Raw genomic sequence first — 13040 nt, forward strand, 5'->3', positions numbered from 1 at the left:
TCCACCAGACTATAGTGGTATACCTCAGAAAGTTCTATTGTTTTGTGTTGTGTTTTGGCTAGACAATATATTGACTGACTATAATGTCACAGATTTTCTTAACATCTCCTAGACTGGTAAATTCTGAGAGAGTTCTCCAAGCTGGATTAAAAAAGGAGCTGACTTGGAATTATTGAGTTTAAGGACATGAATTCAGGCTATTACTGGCTATTCTGCTCAGTAATCTGTATGGAAAAAATTTAACAAAAAGAGGTGTCCCAACAAATAGTATGCATAACTGGATATAAAACTCCCTGAATATAAAAATACATTTGGGCATACTAGGAACAAAATAATGAAAATAGACACATCTGCATGAAAATACTGTTCATCTAGAATTTATTAGTTTTATTTCAGAGATTTTCGTGCTCCCTCTCCAGAATCCTGCTATGATATACAAGAGGTAGAAAAGCAAAATTAACTGTGGTTCCATACAGAGGAACTTTTGTCAGAGGTGGGAACAGATATGCTTTAAACAGATAGAGCTGCACTAAGCTTTTAAAATAACCACACACCAGTCCAGTGGAACATGTCAGAAGATTCTACAAGCTTTCCTCTCTTTTAGTTTGCTCTCTGACTCTCTCCATCAGTTCTTCATAAAAAGACTCCATCTTAAGGCACAAAGGAGAGCAGGAACATGAATTTGTTCATTAGAAATTATTGTCCTTTGAAACCCTCAGCTTCATTCTGCAAACCTAAGAATATCAGGCACATTTCAGGCCACTTTCATTTCATTTCTAACGCTGCCATCTTTTTCTCTAGTATTCATTCTTTTTGATATATTGCAGCATATTTCAATATTCCATGAGGAAATTTCATAAACATTTACTGTCAGGGGTTGCCTCGAATTTTTTTTTGGCAAAGATCTGGTGTGTTAACATCAGGCAGAAATTTTCTAACTTCAACTCAGCAAAACTTCACCTGATGATTTTCTGTCTATAATGCAGCTGCAAAAATACAGGATTCCAGAGAATAATCAGGTTTATTACATATGACCCTTAGTTAATACAATGAAGAGCACTTTGCCTTGGGGGAAAAAGACACTTCTGTAGACTATTTCCTTCTTTAGATTGCCCATTTTGGAAGTCATTAAGTTGATTATAGGGTTTTGTGCAGCGACCTTTATTCTCTTGAAGATATTCTCTATAATGATAAAGACAGGGTATAATGAAAAGGACAGGATTTACCCCCGACAATTCTTTATCAAGTATTGTTGGCAAACAGTTACAATGCCACAAGGAAGTACGAGAGAGAAGTTGGAACTTCTCTGTACTTGTCTTTTTTTCCCACCTAGAACTGCATTTTTTCTTTTGGTGAAATTATTTCTAGTTTTGGAGAAAAGGGCTTCAAAAAAGAGGGGAGAAGAAGTGCAAGAGAAAGGTTCAGCTTTCTCACCCATCCATGCTATGTTGATAAAACACCCACAGAGTCATTTTACAAGCATTTGAAAAGAGTCTTAGTTTTGCATGTCTAATTTGTACCAAGACTAATGACTGATATATATTAAGGATATGTTTGTTGCATGATCATGATTTCAGATAAAATAAATCAGTTATAATATTACAATATCATTCAGTGCCAGCAGGCTTATTAAATGTTGCTACACCATGAATAAATATGCCATTTGCTTCAAGACACAGCAAAGGCAAATCACCTAAACATCCTAGTGACATTGCTTCATTATTTCTCATAACTGTTCAGATGTTTAACTGTAATAATAAGATGCCATGGTGGTTTGCCACGGCTGAGCTTCTGAGCTCACAGACACTTTATGAACAGCCACATAGGAGTGCAAAAATTGGAAGTGACCACACAGACATATCAGTAGCTATAGCCACATCTCTGTCATCTTTTTCTAAATCAGAACTGGAAATCTAATAAATGATGACACAGGCATGCAATCAGCAGCTACAACTGGACATAAGGAGCAGTGGAAAATATGCATAAATAAAGATTAAGTGGTGGTAAAAAGGAGCAATATATTTAATTGTAGTGGCCAACAAATTGATTTCTGTTAAGTTATCTGATCTTTTTTTCCCACTAAGCTACCCTTTATCTGATCTTTTTCTTTACTAAGCTACCCTTTCCTACACAATCTGTAAATCAAACAGGATGAAACTACTTTCATTGTGGCTTCCCGCTACAACTTAGTGCAAGATGTGGTTATGATGCAACTACCCTTTCTAATGCTAACCAAAGCAAAAGCAAAACTTGTTAAATGTGACAGACAACTGGTACACAATCAGAACCCATGTGTGACACTGTTGCTCACTGCAAGTTCTCAGTGAACTGTTTTGCTTCTTATGTATGCAAAGATGTGTGCATGGTCTATTTATTTTAAATTTCTCTTTTACTAAACAATTATTTCCCAAGAAATAAAAAAGGTATTTACATGGTAATTATCTACAGTATGCCATAGGTATCCTCAGTATTAACATGCACCAGTAAGGGCCTCATTCATAAACTTGGCTTGTCTGCAGCCATTTTGTGCATCCTGCCGACCCTCATGAGAACCCAAACAACTATCCTCAGGAGATTTAATTCCCACTTTTAAACATATACAAGATAATACACTCAGTGGACTGAATCGAACAGGGCATAAAGTGTTGAGCCTGCAGTCTACATGAGCAAGTCCAACACGAAGACATTTAAATAGCCTTCTTATACTGCCACCAGCAGAGTAGAACAAATTTTTGCTGGATAGGGAAACAGAAAATTTGTCTTAAAGTTCATGGCCTTATGCACTGTTTCCACTATGACACAGGATTGGGGGTTTTTTTCTCTGTATGCTGAATTTATGAATGTGGCCCTGGGGAGAAAAAGCACCCACGCCCTGCACCAATAATATAATAATTAACTAGCTGCTGTGATATCAAACATAATAATAATTAATAATAATAATGACATATTCCTTTGTAATAATAACAACAATAATATTAATTAAAAATAAAAATTCAGAAATGAAGTTGTCAAAGTGGGTTCCTGGTATTAAACACTAGTGCAGTTGGGGATTTCCTTTGTGCTTTCGCTGTTGGAGATTGTTGAGATACTTCCTAAGGAAAGGAAAAGGTCAAGGTCAGCAGAGGTGACTGCAGATATTTTACGTGCTTTTATCTCATTCCAGATATTATTCATGTATCAACCACTATATAATATGTATGTGTGTATATATGTGTGTGTGTGTGTGTGTGTGTTTGTGTGTGTGTGAATATATATATCCCCTTCTGTGTCCTTATATAAACACAGTGTAGCTCCTCTGACCCACCACTTTAATCCTTGAGGGTTGCTGCTGCGAATACTGTGGCCACTAGTGCCAAAAAATTTTAATGCCAGGAATTCAGAACACAGAAGGCACTTAGCTGAATGAGCTACAATTAAGGTTGCCAATTGGTCTGAAGAAAAATATTTTGTCCCTTTAATGGAGGCTTAGAGTATAGAAATGACACAGCATCATCACCTGATGAACAGCATCCCATTTAGCCTTCATTAAACTGACAGGGCATTCTTTCTACAGGTCAGTTGGCAACCCTAGCTATTACAGAGCGGTCAGAGATTGACAATGATCAGATAACATTAGGATGGTTCAAGAAACTTCTTATGAACACTCTGTCTTCCTATTCCACCATGCTCTCTTTTTTACTGGGTCTGCCCTTACGTGCACCACCAAGTCTGCTATTCTAGTGGTTTCCCAATGTAACAGATCACCAGACAAGCCAATTCTCTTGAATATAAAGTGTCTCTCAATTGCTGAATATCTATTCAGCTTATCTGATTGCAACCCATTTTTTTGTCTAAAGAATAATTTTATTGAAAGCTCTGGATTCTTTGTTTTCTACAATCCACAACTTCCAGTCAGTACAAGTAGAACTGAATGCTAAATTATTTTGGTGTCTATCTTTATTTAAAGTTATCACAGCCACCAGGACTGTAACTTTGCTCTTTGCAGAAAAAGTCTGCACAATACAGCAAAAATAGCACAACATAGTTATATAACGGGTATGGAAGGGCTGTTGTTGCAGAGTTGGACATTTAAAATGCTAAATTAGCAATGCATGCTTAACTCAGCTTTTGTTGGAGGCTATTTAATTAGCTGATTTTACAAGTTTATAACAGTGCAAGAAAATTGTCAATCTAATGAACTATTAATATTGTTTTTAAAATATTTCAAGCCATCCTGGGGAGTCAATGATAGGTGGTTTATAAATACCTAAATAAACAACTAAGTAAAAGAACAGAGGCATAAGGGGCAATGTGATCCAGTTCCGGAACTTCAACTATACACATTCTGAGACGTGACTTAAAAATAGCCATCTGTTCCTTCCTCATCTGCTCCTCACAAACCCCAGCTAACTTGTAAAGATACCTAGAGTTGAGCCAGTGGCATATTATTATTATTTACTAGCCACCTTTCTACTTTGCAGAACTCAACACAGCTAACAATATAAAGCAATATTTTTTAAAAAAATAAAATAAAATATCATAATTTAAAATTTTTAGTTAAGGACTGCCTATAAATGAAACTAAATTAGTCAAATGTAGTCCTAAATAAACTAAAAATCTAAAGTGTGGGGGCCAAGTACACTCTCCATATGAGTTCTTGCTTAATTGGGGGGGTTGCTTCTCAAAAGACCCTCTCTCTGTGACCTTAATTCCTGAACAGAAACATAGGGGAGAAGATGGTCCTTCAGGCATCCTGTCCCAGACCATATTTGGCTTTAAAGAACAAAAGCAACATCTTGAATGGGGCTCGGGGATGGATTGTTAGCCAGTGTAATTGCTGTACTATTGGGGTTCACATGCTCCCAGGAGGTGGCACTGACCAGCAGTCTAGCTACAACATTCTGCACAAGCTGCAGATTTCAGGTAAAGGCCCCAAATAGAGTGCATTACAACAGTCCAGTCTAGATGCAACTAAGACATGGTTCACTATAGTTAGATTTGACTGAACCAGGAACAGTTGATGCACCAGCAAAAGCTCCACAAAAGAACTCCAAACCATCACACCCATCTGGTTTTCTAAGGTGACCACTATGTCAACAAATACTCCCAAGTTGCAAACCTGCCATTTCAAGGCCAGTATAACCCCATGCAAGATCTCAAGTCCCTAGTCCGCCTTTCTGATAACAAAGAGAATTTCAATGATGTTTCAGATTGTCACCTTCATCCAGACCATTAGAGTCTCTAGACACCAGAATGTATTGCCAAAGGCTTTCACAAGCCAGAATCAACTGGGTGTGGTGGGTTTTATGGGCTGTGTGGTCATGGTCTGGTAGTTTTGTGCTAAAAGTCGCACAGTCCAGAAAACCCACAAAAGCCACCAGTTCAGAACATCCTCAGAATTAGGTAGAAATGAAAGGTAGAGCTGGGTATTATCACCACTGGTCACCACAGCCAATACCTCTGAGGTCTCCCAGTGTCATATAGGTCTTGCATAACATATCATAAACGACTGAACTCTGTGGAACCCCACTGGTCAGTGGTCATGAGGTGGAGCAGGAATTCCACAACTACCTTCAGAAATTGACTCCCCCTCTGGCCCGGGTAAGATGATGTACCTTATGCTCAGTAGGATGCTATGGTTGATAGTTTTAAAGGCCACTGAAAAATGTGGCAGAACTATCAGGGTTACAATCTCCCTACCAAGTTCTTGATAGAGGTCATCAATCAAAGCCAGATTGAAATGGGTCCAGGAACTCACTCTCTTCTTGGAGCTCCTGGATCTGAGAAGCAACCACACGCTCTAGCATCTTGCACAAGACTAGAAGACTGGAGAGTGGCCAAGAGTTATCTAACATGGTAGGTTTCAGGGAGGTCCCCTGCCCCCTAAATGTGGGTTAGAAAGTCCAGAACATAACATGAGAATATGCATTTTCCTAATGGAGATCCAACTAATTACAGAACTATACATGGAAGAAAATAACAAGAAAAGCTCTATCATTCCTATGATGTGTTAAGGAACAATTAAGCAAATATCTATGCAGTTTACCTATAACTCGTGTGTCCAGCTCCTTATCCATGAGTTCTTCAGGGTCTGTGAATTCACTCAGGGTGATTTTGGGAGCATTTTCACTTTGGCTGACAGAACCAATCATTTCCTGTTCCTTGTCATGTTGGACCTGAGCATAGATGTTAATCCATGGGATTTTCCTGCATTAAAATCAGGAAAGATTAATTCAGTCAGGTGTATGGCCTTTCTAAACTACAATGATTGTTGCCTCTTTTACAGTAATATGATGTGTAGATTATAAATTTAGTAACACAGAACCAACAAGAAGAAGAAAGAGGTAAGATAGGAGTACAGTTATTAGAAATCTGTATGAATTATTATTGTGGGTCCAAATTTAATAGGTGTGGCATAGAATCTATGTCTTAGTTGACACACAAAAAGAAAGTATAAAAGATGGTTAAATCTGACAGCCTGAAATCTAACTTTTTTGCTCATGCTGGCCTAGGATTATTTTTTTAAAGTTCCTTCATGAAACTTCATTGGGAGGGAGAAATAAATAGATGCCTATTTCCCCACTAAACTGAATGTCACAAAAAAGGGTAAAATACTGGACAAAGCAATTCACCCTATATCATTTTTTAAAAGAAGGATGTTTAATCACCACTCCAATAATATAATTGCTCACTGTACAATTGGAAAATATGCAGTCCTGGCATAGTGGAATTTTAATCTAATAAATTCTTGTTTATTGCATTCAAGTGATGGTGGTCATGGAACTCTATTTATACTCCATTATGCATTTCAAGTCCTCAGACAATCCAAGATCCATACATATCCAGGTTTCTCTTGACACATCTGAAAGAGAAATTCTGCAGCTACCCAAAGCAACATATTTTCTTTTCTGATTGATTGAAACGATTTTTGCATATGCTGTCAGTAAACAAAATGATGCCAACCAGCCAATCACATTAAACAGCATGATGACAAATAAAGCCAAGGACTGCCAACAGGAAAAAAAATAAAGGAAAAAATAGCACTGGGAAGAAGCAACAACCTGGGAAACAAAAAGATACCAAACAACATCAAAAAATGTGAATGCTTCATGAAGTATTTTTTTCATTCATTTGCTCAGCTGCATCAACATGATGAAAAATTTCAGAATTAGAGAATATTTATTACAGTCCTAGTGGGTCCAGTAAGTAAAAATGACTGGCACTCCTTGCAGTTAGAGATGCCATGTAGTACGTTTTTAACTAGTCATCACTCAATAAATGTTTGTGTGATTCCTCCACTGTTCTCAGTAGGCACAGTGAACAATTGATTCTCCACTTCTTTCTGACATCCTTGAAAAATGGTCAACAAATTCCTGCTTAATCATTATTTCTCTGGTCTAACCTTACTCAGTTTGTTTGGCCTTTCCCCCACATGATTTATCTTCCAAGCCCTTCAAGATTCTCCTACTCCTCTTGCAAATGAATATCTAAGCTCTTTCTACACTAGTGCTTGCCAAAATATCGTACATGTCAATTAGGCCCATAATAGCTTGTACAGACTGTTGTCACGCTTGGAAAGCATGGCTGGGTTCCTTCCTACTTCTGCTCTTAACATCTATTCTTGTCATAGTGCCTTGCAAAACTTGGGAAGAGTTCACGAATAGTTTCCTTCTTTGCTGTGTAATAAAAGCTGAATAAAAGCAAAAAAAATCAATTTCAGAATGAGGCTCTGGGATGTCAGTTCAGGTTTCCATCTGTGCATCTTTCAGGGGAGGCCTGAATGGATACATTTTCAAAAAAATACATGGGAAGGATATAGAGGGATGTCCAGAGCTCATTAGAGGGACTTGTGTAGGCATCCCTCCTGCCAGCAAACCTTTTTTTCTTCCTGAACTATGAAAGGACGTCATGCAATGCATAGTGAGTTCTTAGAAAGGAAGAAAAACTCTTTGAACCATTCAATGTATGGCAGGGTAGACAAGAACAGCATTAAAAAAATCAGGAACAGTTGCCTGAGACTTAACCTCTTCCTAGCTCAATGTATCAAACAAGACATTTATTTGGTGAGATACAGCCATCATAGTCATATTCACAGTAATGGTTCTTGCATGGCCAAAACAATAGGGTCATTCTTTTTCAGCAGCAAGCACCGGGTTACACTTTTTTCTTTCCACACCAGGAATTTTTAGATCACATTCCAGTATTTGGAGTTGTACATAATTCCAAGATATTAAGGGATCATGTTAGTGCCACTTTAATAACCCTGATTGGAGCAGAAATGTAAAATAGGATAGGGACAAATTTTATTTGTCAGAGTAGATTCTGGTAGAGCCACAGATATTTAAGGACCTCCATGAAGGAAAGCAGACCTTCACAAATATATAACTAAACCAATCCTCTTTGGTGAATAAAATAACTGTTTAACAGCAATGGAGAATCTGGGTCCCCATGCGTCCAAGCCCCCTTCTGCACATACAGAATAATGCACTTTCAATCCATTTTCACAACTATTTGGAAATGGATTTTGCTATTCCACACAGTTAAATCCAGCTGCAAAGTACAAAGTTCATTGAAAGTGGATTGACAGTGCTTTATTCTGCATGTGCGGAAGGGGCCTAAGTCTTGCCACACAAGTCTCTCCATGACAAACAAGTCACTCGAAAATTATCTACTCTCAGATCACCTAGCACTTGTGAGGCAAAATAGATAAGCACCGAGATGTTCTAGAACTCACCCAAAGTTGTCAGAACAGCATGTATCAATTCTGCTCTATGCAGATGACGCTGTCCTTCTCTCTTGATCCAGAGTTGGCCTCAGACGCTTAATGAAGCGCTGTGAGGACTACTGTGAATCTAACAGACAATTAATTATGAAAAAAACAAGGTATTGGTCTCTCTAGGCACTTTAAGCAGTTCACATGGGCAATGAAAAGTACCCAAATTGAACAGGTTAAGTGCTATAAGTACCTTGGCCTCTCATTCTCCTTTAACCTTTCATGGGCAACCCATAGGAAGGTTGCTCTCCTAGCTACATCTAACAGTATGTCAGCATTACTACATTTCTTTTACAGCAGTGGCCACTCCTTTATCCCTCCTGCCCTCAAATTTTTCAATGCCAAAGTCGCCTCGAGATTGCTTTACAGAGTCCCACTTTGGATTCAAGCTATTAACCACTCCTTGAATTCCCTTCAATCCAAATTTTTTCATAAGACTCCAAAATTGCGTGCCCTATGCAACCCTTTGTCTGGAGTTAGGTCAAAACTCCTTGGAATCGAGGTCGGCTTGGATGATGGGCTTTTAGATTCTGGCTGCGAATTCATTTTCTCTCAGACTGTAATTCCTGTGGTCTCATCTGTCCTGCTCTCTTCTGACACCCAGCATCTCCAACCCCTGGTTTTCTCGTATAATTATGAAGGAAAAAAAATGGCTTCTATTGGATTGTTTCAGTGGATTTGCGCCTTTGCCCTTTGTCCTATTCCAGAAGCTTACAGAAAAAATTAAAAAGGTCAACTTATTGGATAAAAGAGTTCTCTACCACAATAATCACCGCAGCCAAGAAAACGTGCTCCCCCCTGTATTTTTCTCTCCCATTTGAACGGGGGCACTTGGCACACTACCTGTATTGCTTAATAAACCCTGCTCAGAGGAGAGCCATAATGCTCGCCAGGTTTAATGTTATGCCTTCTGCCTTGTTACAAGGCAGATTTAATAAGCAAGAAAAGGCTAAAAGATTGTGCCCGTGTAATAATGGCTCAGTTGAATCTCTGGCCCATCTATTACTACACTGTCTCAGATTTAAGGAAATCAGATCCAAGTGTGTGAATCTTACTCCTTTACATTTACCCGATCTCCCTGATTTAATTAGATTACACCACTTGTTGGACAATCCTGATCCTTCTCTCTGTATGATAGTGGCAGACTTTCTCCTGGAAATTACTAAATGCCAGTAGATTTCCTTCGACTTAACATTTATTTCCTGTATTGTATATGCTTTTTAATCCGTTTTTTATTATTGTTGCACTGTTGTCTATGCTAATAAAGGCTTGCTGCTGCAATTAAGGCCCTTTCTGCATGGGCACTGAGCGGGGGTGTATCGGCATAAACAATGCCGACGCGCACCCCCCCCCCCGGATCATTCGCACAGATGGTCCCGGTACGGGCGCAGGGGAAGGCACAGCCTTCGCACAGGCTGCGCCTTCCCCAACCAGTTTACCTGCTCCTGCTGGCTCCCGTCGCATTGTGGAGGCAAGGGGACACGCCCCCCTGGCCAGAGTGATGGCGCTGGAGACAGAGGCCACGGGGGCATGTCCCCTGGCCTCCACAACGCGACGGGAGCCAGCAGGAGCAGGTAAGCCGGCTGGGGGAGGTAGGAAAGAAACGCCGCCTTCCAGCCGCTGCTGTTCGCATGGCAGTGGCTGGAAGGGGCCCATTTGAAAAACCTCGCTCGGGGAGTGAGGTTCAAAAGAGGCGTTTCCATGCTGCTTGGGCCTGCTATGCGAACGCCTCCCCAGGGAAGGCGTTTTTGTTGTCCCTGGGGCGCTCTATTCCACTTGTGTGAAAAGAGCTGAAGATCTGTGCATGCTGGTTAATTATGGATAAGGAAGTTTGTAATGCCCCAAATCATTTGGGATCAGAAGTGATTCTACTTCAAGCCTCTCAGGCAGGGAAACTGTATTATTGTAGGGTACAGGTATATTAATGAATAAATGGTGCTTTGCCTAATACAGAAGGAGAAAAAAAATGTCACTCCTTCACTGGCAGGGCCACTAAAAGAGGTGACCATGGAGGCAAAATTCAAGGGGACCTGGTCATTCTGGGAAGAACATTGAACTAGGTAATGTGATATTTTTGACATGATTTTGGTTTCAGTTGAAGTGATCTAGGGAAGGACCTAATGAGAAATAAAGGCCCTGCACAGAGGACTTGGGAAAGTCTAGGGTTGCCAGGTTGTCCCTGGCCAAAGGCAAGAGCTTCATGGGGACAGGCCTGGGGGTGGCAATCCTTCTGAGTGGTGCGATCATGTCACTTTCAGGTTTTCCCTGGAAGAACCAGCATTGCAGCTTTATTCCTAATTTTGATCCAATTTATACTGCATCCCACGGTATTAGTGAGAGGTGTTAACTAAACATCTCTATTGGTAAAGTACCTACGAGTGCCTCAGATTTAAATCTGGATTAGAGAAGGAAATAAAAATCCATGTTTGGACAGAGATAGTGTGTCCATCTCTAAAGAAAGTATAATCATGAAAGGCAGAGAAGAAGGAGGACGAGGAGGGTTGAAGGAGACTTTAGCAGCAGAAAAATACTCACAGGGACACAATCAACCCAGGAAAGTAAGTTGTTTCAGAAATCATACCATCAAAAATAGCGATGGAAAGTATTTATTCACATTGACTGGTTAAAGTTGAACCGTGATAGTTCAAGCGGGTTAAACTGACAGACAAATTGTAGTTGCAAAACATATCTGTCTTATAAACCTCTTTCTCTCTTTGTGTGTGTGTATATATATTCAGACTTCCTGAGCATCACCAAACACTGAAGGAAGAAAAATTACCACTTGTACATAGCAAGTGCCTAAAAGAACCAGAATGTTTACCATTCTGTACATTCCTACTGTATAGGTGAGTATATATTTTTACCAGTAATGCATAAGTAGTAAATTGCTTTTTCTGAATAGTGGGAGTCTTGTTCTTATGACAGCCCCAAACACTGACAAAATGCACGGGGAGGGAAAGTGGGAACATAGATTGAAAATTTCCATTTCATTAACAGAAAGATATGTCTGCTCAATCAAGGAGATCAATTTTTGCTTATCACCATTCCCAATGCAGAACCCCACATTATGCTTTTCCTAAAGGTCCTCAATCACTGTAATTTAGAAATTACAGTCAGCTGCAATATGAAGAGAGAAATGGAAAAGATATCTTCTATGAGCAGAACAGAGCTCTGAACCTTTGAATTTGTCTAGTAGTGCTCCTCATTACCCTCAAAAGCTCATGAAAACATACCAGTACACTTTTTCATTCAGTTGAAGTAGAAAATAAAAACAAAACAGAATCAGCACTTTTCTTGTGCATTTGTAACCCCTACATATAAATAGAATGAGCCAGGAAGGGGTAGATCCTTTAGAGGGAGAAGGGTGCAGAATGCATGGAAAGCAAAAGAAGGAAGTCAGGCTGTCTGGGTGGGAGCCTGAAATGTAATTATAGGCTCTTAACAGCTTGTTTAAGGTAACTGTGATGCTTGTATGGAAACTAGTAAAGAAGGGATACTCCTGAATTTATTGTTTCATAATTGTGTTTATTTGGTGAGAGTTCTCTTGGCACATTTATCTTTCAAAGCCAAGGAACCAAGAGTTCACCTGGAGAATTCCTGGGCCACCTACAAGAAGAAAAAAAATGGACTTGGGGTTGGCAAGCTGTGAAAAGGGGGTAAGTTAATTGCTGCAGATGGTGAGACCTTTCTTCGCTCAAATAAAGACACAACAACGACAGGCTGGAAAAGGATTGGGCCGCAGCCCAATTTATTAATATATATTTATCAATAACATGATCAAAACTTCAACTATTTACAACAGGAAGCTGGGCGGCAAACGGGTCGCACATCAAGTATCCCAATCTCCATTGGGAACTGTCGGGAAGGGAAGCCCCAGAGATATCACTCCGGCTTCCACCCTTCCCGCCTTTGCTGAGGAGATGGGCACCGGCTAAGCCCATGGCCGCCTACCGGCCCGCCCTCCTCTCCGTGCTTGCTGGGGTGTCGGGCACCGGCTAAGCCCATGGCCGCCTATTGGCCCGACCCAACCCCACTCCCTGGGGTGTCGGGCAGCAGCCCGGCCTGCCAGCCTGCCAGCCTGCCCGCCCCACCCCTGGCCCTTCCACAGGGCACAAGCCTGGGAGAACCTGCCGGAAGGCTCATTTTCTCCCCAGATGTGTGACTCCCGTTGCCGAAACCCGCCAGGGCTGTGACAGTAGAAACCACAACCCCAGCCCCCTGAAAATATAGGGAGGGTGGGTGGGCCACGCCTTTCTGAGTCTCGCCGCCAGGAAGGGCGAGATCTGGG

General features: G+C 40.4%; 1 protein-coding gene across 1 annotated transcript in view; it reads right to left on the reverse strand.

Moving 5' to 3' along the window:
• Nucleotides 1–2078: 2078 nt before the first annotated feature.
• Nucleotides 2079–13040, reverse strand: part of SORCS3 (sortilin related VPS10 domain containing receptor 3) — a 597918-nt gene continuing 586956 nt past the window's right edge. The window contains exons 26-27 of the mRNA XM_048505478.1: nt 6026–6186; nt 2079–3092 (exon numbers count right to left, since the gene is read on the reverse strand). Of these exons, the coding sequence (XP_048361435.1) occupies nt 3028–3092; nt 6026–6186 (226 nt within the window). The 3' untranslated portion in view covers nt 2079–3027. The remainder of the gene's footprint in view (nt 3093–6025; nt 6187–13040) is intronic.

This window comes from Sphaerodactylus townsendi, linkage group LG08 (assembly GCF_021028975.2).
Source record: "Sphaerodactylus townsendi isolate TG3544 linkage group LG08, MPM_Stown_v2.3, whole genome shotgun sequence".
Lineage (NCBI taxonomy): Eukaryota > Metazoa > Chordata > Lepidosauria > Squamata > Sphaerodactylidae > Sphaerodactylus > Sphaerodactylus townsendi.